Source organism: Arvicola amphibius, chromosome 12 (genome assembly GCF_903992535.2).
Source record: "Arvicola amphibius chromosome 12, mArvAmp1.2, whole genome shotgun sequence".
NCBI lineage: Eukaryota > Metazoa > Chordata > Mammalia > Rodentia > Cricetidae > Arvicola > Arvicola amphibius.
Genome location: NC_052058.2, coordinates 16,120,020 through 16,142,097, shown reverse-complemented (window position 1 = coordinate 16,142,097; position 22,078 = coordinate 16,120,020). Strand labels below are relative to the sequence as shown.

Sequence of the window (22,078 nt, the reverse complement as noted above, 5' to 3'; positions counted from 1 at the left end):
AGAACTATCCCAGGAAGAAGCCAAGGAAACACAGACTCAGAGGTCCCCCGGAGAAAAGAGAAACAGCCCTCTCAGCTTGCCTGCCAGCAAGTGATTTCCTCTCTAAAGGTCAGAAATGGAAAAAAAATCATCTAATCAAATTGACTTTTAGAATTAACTTTACAAAGCACAAATTCACAGCCTCTGATTCTCAGGGAGCCTAGCGGTATTATTTGTGTCAACAGACAACTTAGAAAGAAAATCTCACTCCCAAAAGGCCTGGCAAAATACATGTTGGACACAGATTAATAATGATGCATAAAATTAATTATAACGAACACAACTGTTACATTTATTCTTCGAGGGTGATAGCCTGGAAAATGACGCATTACAAAACAGTTTATGTATCACCATCGTCTAGAAGCTAGTAAATGTTTAAAACAAATGAAAAACCCATTCATTTACTTATTTTTTAAATATTTGTTTAATATCTACTAGGTACCAGGCACCATTCTTAAAAAAAATTTTCATTAATCCTTTGAGAATTTCATACAATGTATTTTCATCATATTTACCCCTAAATCTTCCCAGTTACTCTCTCACCTCCCCAGTTTTGTGGGGTTTTTGGTTTTTGATAACCCATCAACTCCAATGGAGTTGTCCACGTACACTTTCTATATACACTCCACTGTGGTTGACCTACCAGGAATAACACCCTTAAAGAGTAGACTCCCCTTCTCCCAGCAGCCGTCATTTGTCCCTAGCTCCTCAGCTATGGGTGGTGGCTCATGAATCCCTTCCCCCTCTGCTCTAAAAGGCTGTCTGGCTTGAATTTGTGAAGCAGCCACAGCTGCTGTGAATTCACCAACTCAGCTGTCCTGTGATGTCCAGAAACATCCCAGTTCCACCCTCCTCCTCACTGGCTCTGACAATCTCTCTGTCCCCTCATCTTTGACTCCCGAGCCTTGGGGAGGGAGTTTGATGCAGACGTCCGGTTTGGGGCTGAGCAACTCAGCTAACACTGATTCTCTGTGCTTTGAAGAGTTGTGAGTTTCCCTGGTAACCATCATCCGCTCACACATAAACTCCACTGATGAGGTCTAAGGGATGGACTCTTCTATGGGGAGAGAAATGAATTTCGAAGGTAGCTTTGAGGCTGTATCCATTTAGCACAGTAACTGTAGTAGGTCCACACCGGTAGGTACCACAGCCGAAGTCCTTACCCTGGCAGAAGCTCCACTGGACCAGACTACACAGAACATCAGCACTGGCTACCTGCATCTTCCTTTGGAGCGCCACAGCATCAGTGGGCATGTGGGTAGGGAAATGGAAAAACAAAGATCCTGGATAACACGAGGAGTCTCAGTTTTAAAGGACCACCTTAAAAACAAGGAAACAGAACCGTATCTCCCAGCCCAATACAAACAATCATTTTCCCCCACATACAGTGACGATCCTATTATTGTATCCTGACAGGCTTGTTTTGAATCATGTACAAGAGCATCCCAAAGCAGCCCTGCAGGGCCACTTAGATAAAAATCACTCCACCTGGAGCAGTGTTTCCAAACTCTGTCATGGATGAGGAGCATGGGGGGTACTCTAAGATTGACCCCGTCAAGAAGAATTGCAGCTAGATTCATGTCTTCTGTAATGTCAAGGTCTTGAGCCAACTCTGTTTATCCTCCAAGCAGTTCATACATTCATCCATATATACATCTGTCCATTTGTTCACGTATGTGTAGTATGCATTGTGGGCTAGGCAAGTTGGGGAGCACAACTATAGAAATGAGAGCTGGCTTGTGACCTTGTAGAGCTCTGGCCAATTGTAGGAAGTGGATGAGCCTCCCTCTTGTGTCCCCTTTCTTATGGTGACTATGAGAGGCATGGTAGTCAGGGTTTACCACCTTCATGACCAGTATGGACAACTTAACCCCAGTGCAATATGGGAAGCGATACTGGTCACTCTCAACTTCAGCGTGGGGCAGCCCTGTCAGTTTATATAACACAGGCTTTGGTTTCTATATGCACTGATCTCAAATAATTCTTTCTAAGTGCCCCCAAGACACAGATTACATTAGTTAAAGAGGACAATCAGTTTTTTTTCCCTGGTCATACTTGTCTGAGGATTACACTGTCAGAGAAGAAACTCGATCGAGTAAGTGATCGCCAGTATCCAGCGTTGATTTCGTGATCTGGTTTTCAGAGTGTAACAGTGGAGTAAGTAGAAATCTTCCTGACATCTGACTTGGCTGTAGATGACCACAGTTTGCCAGTTCAAACAAGAAAGTCTTCTTTTCTGACCAGTCCAGCCGTCAGGGTCACCAAAACTCAAATTCAAGATGATCAGAAACCCAGATTGGCATTCATTAATGTCATAGTCCATTTGATTCCTGTAAACTAAGAGCTTACTCAGAGAAAAAGGGATTGCGCTGGCTAATTTTATATCAATTTGATGCAGGTTAGAGTCATCTGAGAGGAGGGACTAACCCAATTAAGAAAAGACCTCCATAAGATTGGGCTGTAGGCAAGCCTGTTAAGCAGTAGTTCCCAACCTGTGAGTCACGACCCTTTGACAAGCCTCTATCTCCAAATATATTTATATTATAATCCATAACAGTAGCAAAATGATGGCTCTGAAGTAGCAATGAAAATAACTTTATGGTTGGGAATCACCACAACATGAGGGGGTCACAGCATTAGGAAGGTTGAGCCCCACTGCTGTAGAGCATTTTCTTAATTAGTGATTGATGGGGGAGGACTCAGCCCATTGTGGGTGGGGTCATCCCTGGGCCAGTGGTCCTGGGTTCTATAAGAAAGCAGACTGAGCAAGTCATAGGGAGCAAGCCAGTAAGCAGCACCCCTCCTTGACTCTACATCGGCTCCTGCCTCCAGGGTCCTGCCCTGCTTGACCTCCTTGAGTTACGGACTATGATGTAAAAGCGTAAACCAAACAAACCCTTTCCCTCCGAACTTGCTTTGGTCATGGTGTTCATCACAGCAATAGAAACCCTGACTAGGACAAGGATTAAAGCCAGGGCTTCTTTTCCGATGCTCTTATTACAACCCATGTATCTAGAAGCTTCTGTGGAGGAATCTCCTGAAACACATTCAGGGTATAGCTTTTGTATTAAGCGTTTATTGTAAGAAGAGCAGTGGCAAATGTTTGCTGGGTGTTTCTAATGCTAGAACCTGTCCAGAGATCACACACGTGTCAACATCTGCCATCTTTACGTCAGAACAGGCTTGTCCTACATGTTCTCATTTTGACAGTCCGGTCCTAGATGTGCCATCAGGACATCAATTTAATTTCCTCACAATGATATCAAGCCTGGTGATTTATTCTTAGCTAAGCACTCAGTGTCAGAAAATTATAGGAATAATTAACATGGTGATAAAGTTAAAATACTACTTTAAAATATATATGGATACTTAAAATAGCATAATTAGGGCTGGGGGATGGTTCAGTCGGTAAAGCTCCTGCCATACACACCCGAAGAACTCAGTCCCCCCCCCCCCAGGCTCTACATAAAAAGCCAGGCAGGAGTGTGACCCCAGCATTTGTGGAGTGGATGGAGACAGATGGAACCCTGAAGGTTTCTCACTGAACAGTCTCGTCAGATGACCCTGTTTGAAGAGACAGAGGTGGAGAGAAGTCCAGGGAACATACCCAGTGTTGACCTTCACAGGCATGTGCGAGCATCCCTGCACACACACACACATGCATGTGCACACCACACAGATAAACATAAAAATAAAATAATGTAACTGTGCTCCAATTCTGGAGAGTACAAAGGAACTGTTCAGCTTGGGAATCTAGTATCTAAGAATGTCCCCAGAAGAGTAATTGACTCTGCATTCTGTACACTTCACCCATCCACACATCGTATGTCTATTACGATAAAGACCAGTCAAGTACGCAGATCAATGTAATCTGCGTCACTTGGTGGAGTTCACTAGGGAATTTTCAATAACTCCTCCTTTTATTTTGATCGATTTCACTATTTCTCACTATTTGTTTCCGAGTGGTTTCCTTTCTTTACAAGTTCACTTAATCATTTGAGAATTCTTCTCAAAAATACTTACTAAGTAACTAGTTTATATGACAAAGAAGTAACATGAAAGGGCATAAAAAGTTAGTCGATCAATGAAATAATACATGAGCGGACTCCACTGCTTTGTCTTGTTTTTAAATTCTTTGTTTCTTGGCCTGCCCCCTGCCCTCTCCCTCACTGCCCATCTCCCAAGTGCACTGCACAGGCTTGTGCCTGAGCATGGCCCCAACAATGCTAGATGCAGCGATAGAGAGACTGATGGGAACAGTGGGAAGGGCCTGTGGTGAGTGCTCCCTCTGCTTCCCATTGATGGAGATGCTACCTGGACCTCACTTCCTCAGGCTACTTCATCACCTAACCGCCAGCTCTCGCTGAAACGATCAAATAAGCGAGTATGTGTGACAGAAAGCAAATTATAGGTCTTTGTAGCAGCGCTGACACAAACATGCAGAAAACATTTCTCCACTGTCTGTCTGGTTGGGCCGTGACCACTGGAGACTCTTCGTGATTTCTACAGTAATCCAACCTGTGCCTCCTGCTCCGTGGGGACTGTGTTAGCCCTTTGGTAAAACCAGACAGAGCTGCTTCCTTGCCTCTGTTCCAGAGCACGGCACATATCTGATGCATGCATGTCATTGCACAATGCACCCGCCGTAGGTTTTAGCCATCTGTGTGAGCTCCATCCCAACCTGCTTTAGAGTGGCTAGGCTGAGGGAGGCTGTGTGGTAGTTCTTGTTCTGTTGTGAACAAAATATACAAGAGAACACTTTAAAGGAAGAAGATTCATTGTGGTTCCTAGTTTCAGAGGGTTGAGTCCGTGGTCGCCTGGCCCTGTGTTTCTGGGGCTAGAGTGGGGCAGAATTTTGTGTGTGTGTGTGTGTGTGTATGTGTGTGTGTGTGTGTGTGTGTGTGTGAAGGGGGACCAGAAACAAGGTACCCACAAGGACTAACCACTACACACCTACTTCCTCCAACTATGTCCTACCTCCTAGTGTCTCCAAGATATCACCACCAGCTGAAGTCCAAGCCCCTAACACATGAGTTGCGGGGGTATTTTATAACCCAGCCATAACAAGGGCAGTATATATTTCAACCTCTCAGACTCCAGCGGGGCTGCTGAAGCACCAGCAATCTGTAACAACTGCCAGGAATGTAGGGCAGTCCAGCCTTGCTGCGGAGACGGGGCTGAGCCTGACCCATTTCTTGTTCTGCTCATACAGTTGCCATGTGGAGACCCCATTCCTGCTGTGTGCACTTGAAATACCTTCGGTAATTATTTCTTCAGATTTCAATTTACAGTAAATAATTTTGAAAATAAAGATACTGCATGGAAGAAAATTGGCCTCCTTTAGCAAATGAAACTTATATTCAAATTTAATTAACCAAGAAACCCTCAAACCAGTTAGCATGTCACCTCGCATTGACAATTAATTAGTTTTGCTCTGAAAAAAACTCTGCAGGTATTAAGCAAAGGGTTCTAGATTAGGCTTTGTTTTCTCTGCCAACGCTGCCCATTTCTAGTTCTCATGCCTTGATGGCAGTTTGCAGCATCAGACAACACATTATCTCCAAAGTGTACAACTCCGTGTCAGCTTTAAATGTCACATACAGAGGGATGGGAATGACACACTATGGCTTCAACTGTGAAGACTTTAGGAGTGAGCAACATGACCACTTTCCAAGGGAATGGCTGCCTTGGTTTGTAGGTGGGTGTCCCAGTTCTGGTAGATCGTGGAACATCTTCCTTTTAACTTTGCATTAGCATACGGATAATTGATTTAGCCCAATGTAATGAAAAGAGCATTAAACTCATCAGAACCTTGAAGTCAGATTATATGGAATATGCTTATTCCTTGAAGGATTTTAATTTTGGTTGGGCAGTCCGTATGCTGATAAGACACACATACATCTTTTATGAACAACAACTTCTCAGCAGAAAAATCAAGTACTCTGTTCTCCAAGAAGCAGCCGTAAATTCACTTATGTCTGTCTTTCTCTGCCTGTAATTTATAAGCAATCTAAATAACAATCTAAATATCATAGAGACATGGTGTCTTAGTCAGTGTTCTATTGCTGGGAAGAGACGCCATGACCACGACAGCTCTTACAAAAGAAAACATCTGATAGGGGCTTGCTTATAGTTTCAGGGGTTTAATCCGTTATTCTCAGCATGGTGACACACAGGTAGACGAAGTAGGTTAGAGTTCTCTATCTGGACCTGCAGGCAGCAGCAAGAGAGAGACACTGAGCCTGGCTTGAGCTTTTAAAACCCCAAGACCCACCACCCCTAGTGACATACTTCCTCAACAAGGCCAACCTACTTCAGCAAAGTCACACCTCCTAACCCCTTCCAAGGAGTGCCACTCCCTAATGACCAAGCATTCAAATATACGAGCTTACGATGAAACCACCACACACGGTTTCATCAATTCCATTTAACATGGCCAGCCAATTTCCTATTACTTCTTTTCAGAGAAGTTAGAAGTAATGTTTATTAACTAGAACCATCTCTGTCTGGCCTTGGGTGGGAGCTGTAACCTGCATTTCCAATTACTTAGGTCTGGTGTCTTATGGCTCTCACTTGTGGGTCGAGCCAGGCTTGCACGGGTGTGCCACAGGAGGGGGTAGGAGAACGTCCAGTTTCCTTGGTACTAAGCATGTTTGGGTCTAGGTAGATAGAACAGAAAGATCTGCAGGTGTCGGGGTGGGCTTCTGAGCAGAAAGGCTCTGTATTGTCTCATTGCTTGTTGCCATGATATAATATTCTGACGGTAGCGACTTAAGTGTTAGTTCCAGGCATGACAACCACTGCTTCTGGGACCCGCAGTTAAATCAGGTAACTGCTAACACTTCTTTATTTTATAACTCATAATTTTCAATACAAATTCCTCCTCTGACTCATGGCATCAGGTCAGTTGGAGATGGTGACATAAGGACAATACTGTGGGAAACCATAAACCTTCCGCTTTCAGCACTACCTAGGACTCCAGGCTGCTTAACCTGGAGACTTTCGTGTGCTGCTGTAAACTCCAAAGACTGGATTGATTAAGAACAGTGTGGGGGCTGGAGAGGTGGCTCAGCGGTTAAGAACGCTCCGGGCTCATCCTGAGAGCTCGGTTCCCAGCACCAGTGTCGGATGGGTCACGAGCACCTGTAACTCCAGCTCCAGGGGTTCCGACACCCTCTTCTCCACTCTGTAGGCACACACACACACACACACACACACACACACACACACACACACACTGGAAAATCTAAAGAACTCCAGTGTGGCTCTATGCTGTTGCTCCAGCAGACGGCAAAGCTGTCAGACAGGTCTGGGGCCGCAGAAGAAGGTGAACACGTGGAGTCCATTTTCAGTGAGTCCGCAGTGCCGTGAGGGAGACAACACCAAAACAGAAGGCCACACTGCGAAGGAGGCTCTGGGTCAGGGCTGAGCCCTAATCCCTCTTTTGAAGATGCGCTGCTTTAAAAATATCACTTAAATAAGGCTGTATAAGGCTGCTGAGGTGGGTGGGGTCGATTCGTAAGAGAGGAACAAATGCACAACCATTCTCAGCGTGGGCTGCAAACGAGATTCACTAGCAAATCTCAACCCGTTTTCAAGTTGTAACACATTCCCTGTAATATTTTAGGGTGATATTGTTGGAGGGTAAGGGTCAGCCATGTTTTGCCTCCTAGCAGTAAATGTTTTATCTGAAGCCATGTCATAAATTATCATTCCTAATGAAACAGATCGCTTGCATGAAAAATCACAACAACTCCAAGTCCCATATATATAATGCAGTCTCTGGGTGACATAGAAAAGCCTTTCCTAACACCCAGTTAGGGAACGGGAAGTCGGTGGGGTATGGGATTGGGTGGGCGCTTTTGTTCCTGACTGCGGGAATTCCAAAATGACGATGTTGTATTTCACAGCGAGGCCAGGAAGCTGTGAAGTTGGTGTTATTTCAAGATGAGGCATCCCTGGTGTTTGCTGCGCCTGGATGGCGTAACTCATAATTTCCAATGCCGTTTCCAGAGGGTCCACCTCGAACCACGAGCTCTTGCCACCTCTTCTTGCTATTTGTCATCTGTTTTTATTATCTTCTTTCCCTGTGTCATTGACTCCGTGGATTTCCTGGGAATGCCGGTGATCTGTCATGCATTGCTCATTATCAGAGAGTCTTAATCCTCCGAGCCTTGACATATTCTATAATGGCACAAGAGCCCTAATGGCGTCAGCCATTTTCCCAGTAAATTGTAACTTGGGTTGTCCTTCACACACTGATGGAGGAGATTTGACGGCCACCGTCTCACTCCTAGGTCAGGACCCTGTCTGGGTAGCAGGTGTGGCTGTGTGAGGCTCTGTCATTTTTCAGCTGATCCCCCACCCATGCATTGTCTGAATTGGGTTGAGTAGACCTCAAGTGACCTCTTAATTTGTATAAACGCTTTCTTCACCTTTCTGAGCGTTCCACCCTTGAACGCCCCTCAGATAAGAAGAGATATTCTCAGGGCGTGCTTACATGTTCTGGGCAGAATCACAAAATGAATAAAGGTCCTTAAAAAAAATCACTTTGTGACAGGAGAGTGTTATGGGAGGCTGTGGGAGGGAGATGTGGGGGAGAACCTTCTAGATCACACTTTGTTTGAAAAATGCCATAATAGTATCTAGTATCTGTATGCTACACTGAAAAATAAAAATTAATAAATAACAAAGAAAAGTTTCTAAATTAAAAAAATGACTGCATTGCCTTATTTTTTCTGTCCAATGTTTAAGGAAAGTTCTACTCTTTTTGAAGCTAGTAAATTTTTAAATATGACAGTCTATATTATAGTAATCATTGGACATCAAGTATGGTAGGCTCCAATTTAACTCTCTTGAGATACACTGGGGATTTCTGTTTAATTGCTCTACACTTCTGGAAATCCAACATTGCCATCTAATAAACAGCCTATTGTACACATGTAATAAACAAGAAAAAAGTCATCCTTAAGTTCCCGCTTTGATTGACAGCTGAGGCCTAAAATGACCTCCCTGTTTGAACCAGGTAAATCCACCCTATGAGTATTGATAACATTTCTCAACTTTTAACTCAGTGGACCCGGCCATTGAGAATAGGAGACCATCGCATGGAGGTCACATCAGTTCTAAGCTGACTCCTAAACCCACATTGATGTGGAAGGAGAGCAAAGAGGTGGTGAGGAGGGATGGAGAGCCCAGAGGGAAGAACCACACCCAGCGTGAACATCCTCCATCTTTCCTCACAGCAGTAGTGCCTAGCATGATGCCACTTTCTAGATACAGGTTCAGTAAATATTCATTTCATCCTGCTAGGGAGATGATCTTTTTCCTCAAAATAAGCACTGGGAAGTTCATGAAGTTAATGGGTAGTTAAAGAGGGGCACTGGGGTGAATACCTTCAGGAAATACGTCATGCTGTTCCTTCGCTGGAACAGACAGGTAAATATGGCCTTTTAGGTTTATTTGTTATTGGAAAATTTGTTAAAAAAAAACAACTCACCTGTTTCCCCTGATATGGGGGGAAAGAACTTGCAGGGCATGAATTTTGCAAAATGCGCTTCTCTCCGGAATGTCAACCATTTCAATTCTTTTGTGACGGCCTCTCCTTTTATGTCCCCGCATAATGCCATTAAACGTGAGTGATTTCTAAACTTTAACCTTCTCCTAGCTGTGTGTCATTGAAGCGCTATATAAAAAGAGCTGAAGCAGCTGGCCGCCTCAGAATTGGAATATATAAGACAGATCAGAGAGCTGGCTATAATGATGTCAGAATTAAATCATTAAGAGGAATCCATGGCTAGAAGGGATCCTATTCATTTCAAATTTCTGAAATTTTCCTAATATGAATTATACACACATTTTACAAATGAAAGAACTTAAAATTTGTCTCAAAACAATTCTTTTTAATCAAATCCAGTTTTTCTTAGTGGAAGCTAGTGGGGCTTTCCTAAGCGGACTGGCAATTCTAATTGTCTTTACATTCAGTCTCTGTGCTGCAAGACACAGGAAATCGCCTGCCTCCTCCCTGCGTGTTTTCCTCTCTGATATTCCTTTTAAGTGGTTTCCACCCACCACTTAGACACTTGCAGTGACAAAATCGGAGGCTGATTTATCAAGAATGGGTTTTCTCACTTTTAGGAAAATTCCCTTCTAATTATAAAGCCAATATGCTTTTGTTTCACCTAGTGTTTTGCTCCGGTAGGTTTTTGTCACACAAATATAATCCCTGTTTAAAGGTGATGTGGTTCAATGCCAGGGTCCTCCATCGAGACTCAGTCTTAGCTCCAGTACTTGTTATGTATTTCACTTAAGTACCCTTCGTTGGTACACTAAGCCCTTTATGCCACTCTTTATTTAGTTTCCTAAAAGAGCCTATAAAAGCAGATAGTGTTTTTTTCTGATCTTACTGGGGACAAACCAAATCTTGGTAACAGTCAATGTGATGATGATAATAATAATAAAACTGATAATGATTGCCAAGCACTATGTGAGCACAATAGTCAGAATTTATGCAGTTTGCCTACTATTACCTACTTAGTATCTACATTAGTCATTTTTCTCATTGCCATGACAAAATACCCTGCCAAAGGTAATTTATGGAGGGTATGGCATGCCCATCATGGTAGAGGATTTGGAGGGTGTGGCTGGCATGTCCATCCTGGAGGGGGATGTGGAGGGTATGGCATGTCCATCACAGTGGGGGAGTCATGGTGCCAGGAGCGTGAGACAGCTGGTGACATTCCTACAGTCAGGAAGCAGACGAATGCTGGCCGTCCGCACACTGTCCTTTTATTCAGCTCAGGACCCCGGTTTATACTATGATGTCATCCATAGTTAAGATGGGTCTTCCCACCTCAATAAACTGGATAATCCCTCACAGGCATCCTAGAGATTCGTCTCTGAAGTGAGTCTAGATCTCTATCTAGTTCTGGCCAAGGTGTCAGGCACATTAATCAGCACACTATCAGAAGAAGCTGCTCAAACTGAGGTTAAGGTCTGAAGGGCCTCTGGAGCTGGCTTTGTTCTGTGTTAAGTGGAGTCTTCATCTAGGATTCAAAAGGTAGCCAGTGAGCATAGCACCCTTGCTTGATGGGCACTTTCTTCTGCTTGTCATTTATTTCTCCTTAGTGTCTTTTAGAGATGGCCTTTCATTTTCTACCATGCCCATTGCTCTTTGTGCAGGAAACTAAATAATACAGCTCCCGGGTCAGCCATGCTTCTGTAGTGACACCTTGCATGGTGAAGGGTCACTCACAGGAGCACAGTGAAGGGTCACTCATGGGAGCACGGTAAAGGGCTACTCACTGAAGCACGGTGAAGGGTCACTCATGGGAGCACAGTGAGACATTACTCACAGGAGCACTGGCAAGGTGTCACTACAGGAGGATGACCGACAGGGGAGCTGTATCCCTGCAAAGCCCACCCAAGTATGGGTGGCGACTCTGAAAGCTGCATCCCTGGGATCTCCCATATGATTTGCCAATAGCGTTATGAAGTCTTCTCTCTCAGCAGCTGTACTGCCTAGATACCCCAGGAATGGGTCTTATGAGTTCCCTGAGCTTTGTGAGCCTGTCTCTCCCTACAAGAGGAAGGCTTCAGTCCTGAGGAAAGAGCCACACAACAGAGAGTGAGCTATTCCTTTCTGTGGCTGTTACTAGGCATTACCCCTAACCTAGTGGCTCAAAGTGACAATGATCATTTATTAGCTTCTGTGGTTTCTGGAGGCTGGAAATTCAGACAAGACATGATGGGTGAGGGTTCTGTCTAGGCCTTGATATCTGAGACGCTGGCAGAAAATGTGACGGGAATCATCTAAAGGACAATTTACTCATGAGTCTGTCCTCTGGAGTCCACACATGTGACCCAGGCTTCCATGTAGCCTTTAAAAAAACCACATCGCCTTTGCTAACTCAACCTTGAAAATCACACAATAGTTCATTCATTACATCCTGCAGACCAAGACAACTTCAAATTTCCTCTCAGGATCCAGGAGGAGAAACATGAACCCCACCTCAACAGTGGAGGTGCCATGGTTTAAGAACATATTGATAGAATCATCTTTAAGTCTTCTATAGTGGGAAGGGTAAATGTGTGGATAAAGTGACATTTCAACCACATGCTTCTGTCCCTGGGGGCAGGGGCTAGGAATGGGAGGCTTCATTCATGTCTGAGTGATGTGGAGGACAAGCCAGTCCTTGTAACATGTGATCTTAGAGCCATGTGGTTGTATAGCTCCTTTCTCATGTCTCAGTGATTACATAGCATATTAATTAAGTTCCCTGTGCAACAGGATACTAAGAATGAAGACAGAAGGGATAATTAAGAGGATCTTTAAGAGAAAGGAAAGAAGTAGCCAGTCCTGCGCTTCTGATTGTCACATCATCTCCTCCTTATTGTCCCCATGCAGAGCTGCCCAGAAGTTAAACCTGTCATCCAAGAAGAAGAAACACCGGCCCTCAACGCCGTCTGCTGCGGAGGCTCCCCTCTTTGCTACCAGCTTCAGTGGGGTCCTGCAGACCTCGCCTCCCCCGGCCCCACCCTGTCTCCTGAGGGCTGTCAACAAGGTGAAGGACACTCCTGGCATGGGCAAGGTAGGTGCCACTTGTTGCCTCTACCGTCGCTTCCACGCATGGCACTCAAAGCAGGTTGGGAAAGAAGAGGACAGCTGTGAGCTCTCGTCTGCTAAATGAGGAGGGGCCAGGAAAGAAAATCAACACAACGAAGTTGGTTTGGGGATCACAGTGTTCACGCTTTCTGCCATTTTATTCACTCAGGATCAATCCCGGACTGAAAATAATCATAGAAAAGTTTAGAAATAAACACCAAAGATTCTCATAATAACTTACTGCTGAATATTGCTATAGCTAGAGCTCACTGCTGTTCTCTTACTGTGTCTGATGTTTCAATGGAACTTTATGTGGGGACGTGACACAGATCTGTGAGGTCTATGCGTTTCTGCCATCATAGACTGTCTTGGCAACCAGAGACCGCCAAGTTTTCTTTGGCCGTACAAATTGCCTCGTACATTAAGTTGGGGATCTGATTAGATTTGGGTAGGGAGTGAAAATGGCTTTGCATTGTTGAACAGGATCATAGCCATTTCAAAAACAGAGAGACAAAATCCAGAAGCAGAGCCACGGGGAAACAACTTGAAGATGAAACCACTCCTTAATTTCCCCATGTCATTTCCAAGTCTCTCTCCCCTTCAAAGAAGTGGTGACTCCTGCCTTTGAACCAGACCACCGGTGTGAGTTCCGGGAACTGTTTCAGCCTTGACTTTCTAGCCAAGAAATGCACTTTGGAGTCGTCACAAGGACTTAGAAAGACGCAAGGGAAGTCTGTTACAAGATATTGCCAGGCTACATAGATGATAACTTTATTTTTAAATGTCAACTCTTAACTCTTTCTCTCCCAAGATAAACGTCTGGGTGAAGTAATTTACAGCTTAATCTTCAGTGATGAAATAAACTGGGACTTATAAAAATATGCAGGTGGAGAGATATGGTGATCCTATTCATTATTTTCATCCGAGTACAGATGTACAGAGAACGTGGGACCTGACTTTGGCCTTGGGCATTGTCTCAGAAAGTAGCTGGTCATTCTGAAAAAAGCAGAACCACACTGTGTAGACTGTAATTTTACTAATTCTTGTTCTTTTTGATACAAAAATTTGGTTGTGCTCCAATTTATGATCTCCAGATGACCATGGTCCCTACAGAATGACCTTGTATCCTGTGTCTAGTCTCCTTCATTCTCTTCTTCCTGGTTCTCCTCTTTCCAGTGGGCACCCCCAGTACCACCATCACCCAGGGAAGCCTTTACTTCATGATGTTCTTCCCCAAGATGAATTGATTCTAAAATGAGGTTAGAGAAACAGTCACTTTAGTTCTGGAATTTTCTACAGTGTTTCTCAGCAGACAAGTGTCAACTAAGAAATCTTTCCAGCTCAGAGGTTAAGACAGACCTTAAGCAACAGTCTGCAGGGGGTTCTTCATCCATACACCATGTGGAAGCCATTGGAGACAACAAAATGACCCAGAATGTCTCCTCCAGATTGGGCATATGAGGGTGGGAACCACTGAGGAAGGACCATGGTGGGGACATGGTGGCTATGAGATGAGCTATTAAGAGGTAGGTCTAAGTGACTGCAGGGCTTCTTTAATTGTGGTAGATGCACACAGTGTAAGGTGACCCATCATATACATGTTTAATACAAGGACATTTATTTTGTTAACATGTTGGGATTGAGTGTTGGAGATAAGTCATGGGGCAAGGTGAAAGCCCGCTGTCACCTCCTCTCGCTCTTGTTTCTAATTAACAGTCCACTCTTCTTGACTACAAACATTTATATGGCATTTCTTAGGAATGGTGTCAGATGCTTGAGCATCCCAGGGTGGCCCTATCTAGGACATGCTTAGTAGAACCTGCCAGATACGCTGCCGTCATCTCTCACTTTGGCCTGACAGTCTCTGTGAGCATTTCTTCAGGTGGGCTCAGGCCTAAGCCTCTGCCCAAGGCCCCCTGTGCCCTTTGTCCACTTCCCTAAAGGACTCTCTGAATTCCAAAATCCAGGTGACAAGGCACGAAGGTCAGGGACCAAAGCAGTGGAGAGAATTCTTGTAACCAGCAGTGACCAAGCACTGTATGGGTGTTCAAGAGCATGGGGACAATCTGGACTTCGCTAGATGTAGCATCTCTGTGTAAGGCTCCCCAATGCACACCCATCCCTGGTGGTATACTTAGAAGATCATACGTTTACCTCTGTGTGTAAGGCTGTCCCGTGCACACCCATCCCTGGTGGTATACTTAGCAGATCATACGTTTACCATTTGAGATTAAAGGTGTTGTCCATCTCACCCATTTGCAATGCAGAAATCAACCAAAGACCTGAGTTTCCCGTGGAAATGTCATGGGCATCAGCCTGTGAGTCTCACGAGAGACGGTGTGGCTTCTGTCTACCAGTGACCACACGGCTGCTGAGACCTCCCTCCTCTTGAGCATTGGGGAACCATGATGTGGCAGTTGGAGGAACTGTCCTCAGAGAGGTAGCTGTAGGAATGTATTTGCTGTGTTAAAACCACAGCCAGGCCAGTATCTTTCCAGATACCCATTTACATTTTAATATCTCAAAGAAACATAGTCGAGTTTAATATAGAGCATAGATAATGATGCTACTTATATGGTTGAAGTAGATGAATTTGGTTGAATTGCCTAAAACCACTTCATGTTACAAGCCTTACCTTGGGCCTCTGTGATGTCATGTTAGCATCGTCAGCTCTCAGAACAGCTCCTGGCACATAACAATATTTCCTGTGCACCTACTGTGTGTCAGGGCCTGCATGGATGGGCAGAAATGAGTGCCCATCCTCATAGCACTTAACACTTTGTGCCTTCTTCCAGGCAATCAAAGAAATGGCGCTGATTCAAGCCACTATGAGGGACCCTGGCTCAAGGGAATTCAAATGACTGACTTAACATGAGTAAATGTCCAAAGAACTAACTACCATTAACTGGCTTCGTAAAAAAATCCTTAATGGTCAGATACAAGCGATTAGCAGATCAAAGTAGCTTAGCCTCCATTTCTATTTCATTGATTTGGCTTATATGTAAATGATACTTGTAATCTGTTTGAAAATGGTTTCTTCTCTCGTAAGTCAGCAGACGCGCTCTGTGAAATCTGTTTGCACAATTAATTAGCAGGCGTGTTTAAGGTTCATTTGTTAGTGTGTCACGGTGTAATGTCGGCGCTCTTCATCGGGGGTTGCCAGGGTCCAGAGAAAAGTCTTGTTATCTGTGTAACTCTTGGGGTTTCTGGCTCCGTAGACACAGTTAAAGGCAAGGCTGCAATGACTGCTGTCACTCTGGATGGGTGACAGTCCACCTGGAGTCTAGCTGACTCTTCCTTTCCCAGGTGACTAACTGAATGGAGATGAGGCATGAGAGGAAGATGGGGTTTCTTTTCTCTTACAACCGCCAGAAACGTCTCAAAAAAGTGACAGTCTCAGGTTAACCTAGCATGTCCCCCCCCCCAAACATGTTCTGCAAATATTGAAAGCTTCCTGTAGTGAATTCCAGAAGCAAGGGAAGAAATCATACAGGGTCTGAAAGGATTCTGAAGAAACGGGATGAAGCACATATGAGGGGGAATTGGGAAACAGCCCAGTACAGATGAAGGTTGATGGAGGCAGAGCCTTACCTCACTGGACTCACTTAGCAAGTGGCTACAGAGACTTTCTGTTTTCTGGGCTCCACAGTAGGGCCACTGATGGAGGTATGGCAGGGTAAAGGAAGGTAATGGCCGTGTGTGTGTGTGTGTGTGTGTGTGTGTGTGTGTTACTCAGTGTAGGTACTGTGACAAGGAGGATTAGTGCACAGCTTCAGCCTCCATGTGTGTCCACCCTGGTACTGTGTCCTCCCATGTCCACCTAGCCTAGTTTGGTAAGAGATAGGTTGTATGGGGTTCATTAAGGGTGACTATTCATTGCCATAAAGGGCCACTTGGCTGTCAGGGCCTGCCTCACTGAGAGTCTTCTTCTCTGAGCAGTGCTACCCAACACTGGCAATTTGGTGGAGGTGTGGAACTCTGAGATTCCTAGGGCAACAAAGGCTGGAGCCCATACTCTGTTCTCCACCATCCACACCCAGTGAGGGCTCATTCTGCCTTTTGATAACACACACGCACACACACACACACACACACACACACACACACACACACACACACACACGAGCAGCTTATGTCACCAGGTCCTGCATTGAGTCTGTTTATTCTCAACAGAGCTTTCAAAGTTTCAAGTTTTTTTTGTTTTTTTTTTTTTAAAGAACCATCATGAGTGTGTTTGCTAGAACTCTGGTCCTTTGTGTATTTGCTGACATCTTCAGGGCAGAAGTCCTTCAATTACTAAATCTTTGTGGCACTCTATAGAAGAGACGATTCCTGTCTGATTACAAAGAGAAGATAGCAATAAGATTTATTTAAAGGAAGACTTTCTCAAAGGTACGAATGTAGCTAGTATTCATTTATTTAACAAGGAAAAATGGCAAGCACAGCTTCGGGGAAGTGATTTCAGGTCTTATCAAGGAGAAAAATCTGCCTTCCAGCCTGAGAAGGTCCAGGTCATTTAAACACATGCAAATTATCCCATTCCTCATTACCATGCCTGCCCTCCCCACTTTCCTCCCCCCATCCTAAAGCTTTTATCAGGGAGAAGGGTGAAGATTTGAGTCCGTCTTTAAAATTCATTTCAAGTATATATGAAATAAAAAATTCAGATCGGGCTGGAAAATTCTGGCTCCCAGCCGTCACTCACCGTCACTGCTCCATCTTAAGTACGAATGACAGGAGAAATGCATTGCTCCTTTCTGGAGTGCTGCTGAGGTAGACCTGGCTGCATAACTACAGCGCCGTTATAACTATGGCTCTCCTGATGGCTTTGTAAATTAAATTGTTAGCTCTTCTGGGAAATAAACCCATGTGACCTTCCACTCCCTAATTGCAATTATGCCTTTCCATGTTAAGTTGATTTGGGTTGCTTCAGTCAAATACACAGAGTTATGACTGGTTGGGTGGGGACTCCCCCCCCCATTCTCTCTGCCTTTATGAGTTTGACCCTTTCTCCAACCCATCTCTGGAGGAAGCAGATGTGGAAAAGTTGTACTACCCTTTAACCTTTGCAGGATTTTTTTCTCATGTGGATTTGGGCTTCAGCCCAGTTCTCGGATGCACCAACCGCTGGGCTGCACAGGTGTGGTGTCGCTGAGCCCTGGTAGGGGCCCAGAGCCCAGGGACCCTCAGGGGACATGTAAGATCCAAGTCATAGGATCTTTCCAGAGACTAGCCATGCTGCTCTTACATCCCAGCATTCTTCAGTCTTGCAAATGGGAGGCCACCCCTTAAGAGGTGCTCTCCGTTAAAGGCCACCAGAGAGGAGAGGCATAACGTGTGAGTAAGTGTGAAGGGACTCATATTCTTCTTTAGTGACTTCCTCAGTGCCACCTTGAACCCTGCTGGTGGGCTTGTGTGGGTGTCATCTTCTTTATCAGGGGGGCTACAAGGGGTAGGCAGCACCTTTCCATTGAATTCTGTTATGACAGACACAACTACCTACGAAGACCTTATTTTCTGCTCTTCAATATTCCCACAGTGCAAACTGGGTGAGAAAAGCTCAAGGCTATTGCGGAGTAGTAGCCCATTGTCCCAGCTCCCTCTCTGTAGCTTTCCTGATGCAAGAAGGGAAAGAGAACTCTCCAGCCAATTTCTTCATGGGTATTGTGCCTTTTCAGATTCCCTTAACTTTCTGTACCACTTTTCAGGCGAGGGGCTGAGTCTTCGGGAAAAGTCTCAGGGGTATGAAGACCTCCAGGTGTTCCTCCTTCCCAAGAAACGAGCATGGGCAAAAGCAGGGTTCAGATTCTGTGTTCCAGCGAAGGAAGACTATTTTTCACAGCTTCCTTCAGCAGGTTGTAAGCTTCCTGGGAGAAAAACTGCATTGACAGGCTCTACATAATTCCCTCTAGTGCTGTAGAGCGCTGTGGGGGCCACCCTGGAGCAGAGCCGAGGGAGTGATGCCGAGATGAGGAGAACTTGGCAGTGGAAATCCTGCGTCCCTGGCCACGCCCACTTCCCTAGGCGTGAGTGGTCATGGTGACCCTGAACATGTCTATAGCATGTAAGGAACTAAGACATAGGAAGGGGAAGCAATCTGAGTACCCGAGAGAGGACAGGAGTTGACGCTTCAGAATGAAAACTAAATCAGAGTTTGAATTCAAGTGAGGACAATCTTCATCTGTTTCCCCCATATTAATTACTTTTTACCTCAAATCTACTAGCTCTCTCTCTCTCTCTCTCTCTCTCTCTCTCTCTCTCTCTCTCTCTCTCTCTGTGTGTGTGTGTGTGTGTGTGTGTGTGTGTGTGTGTAAAGAGGATTTTTATAAATGGGCTTCTAGAAAGCTAGCAACTTGTGCTGTTATCGGGGATGGTCTTGGAGCTCCTCGGAATACCTGTAATTCCCAATTAGCGCTGTGACTTGTGGAATGAAAACACAAGATACAATGAGGAATTCTCGCTGGAATAAATGTCACTGTTTCAATTAACCAAAGGGCACCATAAGATGGATTATAAAGCCAGGACAGAATTTTTTATCAGTCTTGGTCCAAAAGCCACCTTTTATCAGTCCGAGGACAATTAGACAGTTACCAATGTCAAGAGAATAGCAGCATTGTTTTAAGCTCACATTTCCAGTGTCTTATTTTCCTATGTCTTTCCCTCCCTGGTGGCTGAAGTTAATCATGACTTGCTATAATGATCACATCTGAAAGTGATTGATAGCAAGGTTTTATAAAATGAACGCTGCCTGTGTCGACAAGTTTGTCTTGGTGCCTAACCTGCTGGTGGCTACTGTCCTTGCTTGTTACTGATTTGCATCAAATGGAAAATATCTTCAGACCGTCCTAATGCTTCAGTGAGCTGAAATGTATCATTAGGGATGTGAAATCATTGGGGTGCATTCTTAAAGGCAAGATGCCTTTTCTTCAGGTTGTTAAATATTTATTGAAATCAAAATCCCCTCTCTGCTCAGAGCCACATTAGCCCTGTGTGTCCTGTGGCTTTGAGCCTTAGTCTGTAATGATGACGTCCAAAAATTTGGCTGTCCAGATAAAGCATCCTAAAGCAGCGATATTCAGGAGCGTTTTGGAAGTGCTAAGCACAGATTTCCATCGATGTTGCTTTCCTGTTCTCTTGTTATCTGTGTTCCATGCCACAACCAACAATGCAGAGAGCCATATTGCCAGGTGGAGCTCGGGGGCATTCCCTTTACCAACAATGACTCTTAACTAGACTGGAAACACTGGGCTAGCTATAGTTAATCGGAAGTGCGTTTTTGCATTTTGTTTTGTGTTATTGCTGAAACCAGGAATGGTTAAAACCAATGTCAATTTCTTAACTGAGAGCTGGTTGTGGCTTCAGCTCTCTTTGTCCAGAGCGTGAAATGAGAGCATCGTGTTGTACAGGAAGAGCTCCTGCCCCTTGCATGTGGGAGGCTCCTAGGCCACCCTGGCTCATCAGCAGGGCTTCATAATTAACGTTCACACCCCTCCCCCCGAGCAGTGCCACCCACACTATATTTTGGGCCCTCACCCTGCTTTGCAAATCCACACACAACTGTCACAGCCAGTAGTGAAGGCTGGCTGAGGATCAGGAGCAGGGGACTGAGACCAAGTAGTGCATTTAGCTCAGCAGATAGAGGAGTATGTACCAGGAGCAGAACAGGCACCAGCAGAGGAAGTGCCATTGGGAAAGTTGTACTGTGAAGGGTTGTTCAGTTCCATTGAGATGAGAACACTGGGTCAGTGTTTAACTCGGATAGACAAGTTAAAATCTCAACATCTGTTTAAAGGTGCATGTTGTGAGTTGGCTGAGCACTGTGAATTTGTCACCTTCCTGTTGTCATGATAGGTTAGCCTGGCAAAACACAGCTTAGAGGAGACAAGGGCTTCTATGGACTACAGGTCCTCGTGCCACAGAAGACATAAGAGCAAGAGCGGGAGACTGAAAAAGACAGACAGACGGCGGCGGGGGGGGGGGGGGGGGGGGGGGGGGGGATAGACAGATACACACACAGAGAACAGGAATTGGAGCCAGGTTGTGAACCCGCAAAGCCTACTTCTTCCATCAAGGCTCCACCTCCTAAAGGTTCTGTAGATTTCCCAAATAATGCCACTAACAGGGGACCAAGTATTCAAAAATACATGAGCCTCTGGAAACCATTTCTGACTCAAACTAAGACACAGTCTACGGAAACACTTCTGGGAGGGAAGCATTCTAGGGCCACCATGCCTCAGTCTACCTGTCCTCAGCTACCCACGCTCACATTTCTGCCTCTTGACTCAATGGGCCCTGTGGGTCTCAACCCCCCCTGTTTTACCAGACAGGACCAGGTGTCCATTCTCCGCATCATCTCATAGATCTCGCCAGTTGACCACCCTTTTCTCTTTTGTTCTATGTACTGCCACCATGTATTTTATTGTTGCTGTTATTTTTTGTTTGATTGTTTGTTTGTCTTATGTTGCGTGGTTGCGGTTCATTTCCAGTGTCTTTTTAGGCCATATTGATACAAACAGCTGTCACCTCAAAAGAACAAAAGAGATGGTTTATTCTGGAGCCAATTAAGAGTGACCCTTGTCAAAAAAAAATACAATTTCAGGTTCCCTGGATACCACATTCTAACATGGCAACAATCCCATGAAGTTTTCATAGTGAGAGAACAAAGAAAATCATGAATCGAGACACTTTTCCAGGGCATTGGTGAGTGTGTAAGATAGGTGTGCCCCAGAGAATCAGGGAAATCCTTTCCAGGGCATTGGTGAGTGTGCAAGGTAGGTGTGCCATAGAGAAGCAGGGGAATCTCAGCTATAGGACTCACATGCTGTCTGATGGCCTCTTCAGCTTTCTGACTGATGCAAACTAGAATTCTGTTTACATATCCCAAAGACTTTACCAAAGGGTCACAGAGATGTCAGGTCACCTGCAGAGGAGGTCACTAAATGGCTCTGAAGGGGACTGACAATGCCCAAGAGAATCTGACTCTGGACTTGCAACATTCCAACATCTCTGCCTCACTGAAGTTCTAATCTGTCAACCAGCCTTCGTAGACACACCTTGTCAGGGTTTCTTGTTCACAGCTCCTTACAGTTTGGGATCTTGGTTGACTGATATTTCTTCCCTGTCTCCGAGAACAATGATCCGTACACTAGCTGCACGTTAGTTATGCGTGGCAGCCCTATGTTCTGGCTCTAGTTTGCTCACTAAAGATCACATGCTAGAAATTATGTCCACAGTCTTGCCATGTTGAGAGCTAATGGGCTGGCTAAGGGGTAGGGCTTAATGAAAGATAATGACGTCGTTGGGGCTATCACTTCAGAGACGGATTAATAGAGTCCTCTTGGAACCTCATTTAGTCCATGTTTTATTAAAAAGAGAAGCATGGAATTCAAGTCTACCTGGAGTCATATTTGGCTGTTAAATTTCTCCTCCTAGGCT

General features: G+C 44.9%; 1 protein-coding gene across 1 annotated transcript in view; it reads left to right on the top strand.

Moving 5' to 3' along the window:
• Kif26b (kinesin family member 26B) overlaps nt 1-22,078 on the top strand; it is a 403,437-nt gene that overhangs the window by 288,151 nt on the left and 93,208 nt on the right. Inside the window, 1 exon segment of the mRNA XM_038349915.1 lies at nt 12,446-12,629. Within this exon segment, the coding sequence (XP_038205843.1) occupies nt 12,446-12,629 (184 nt within the window).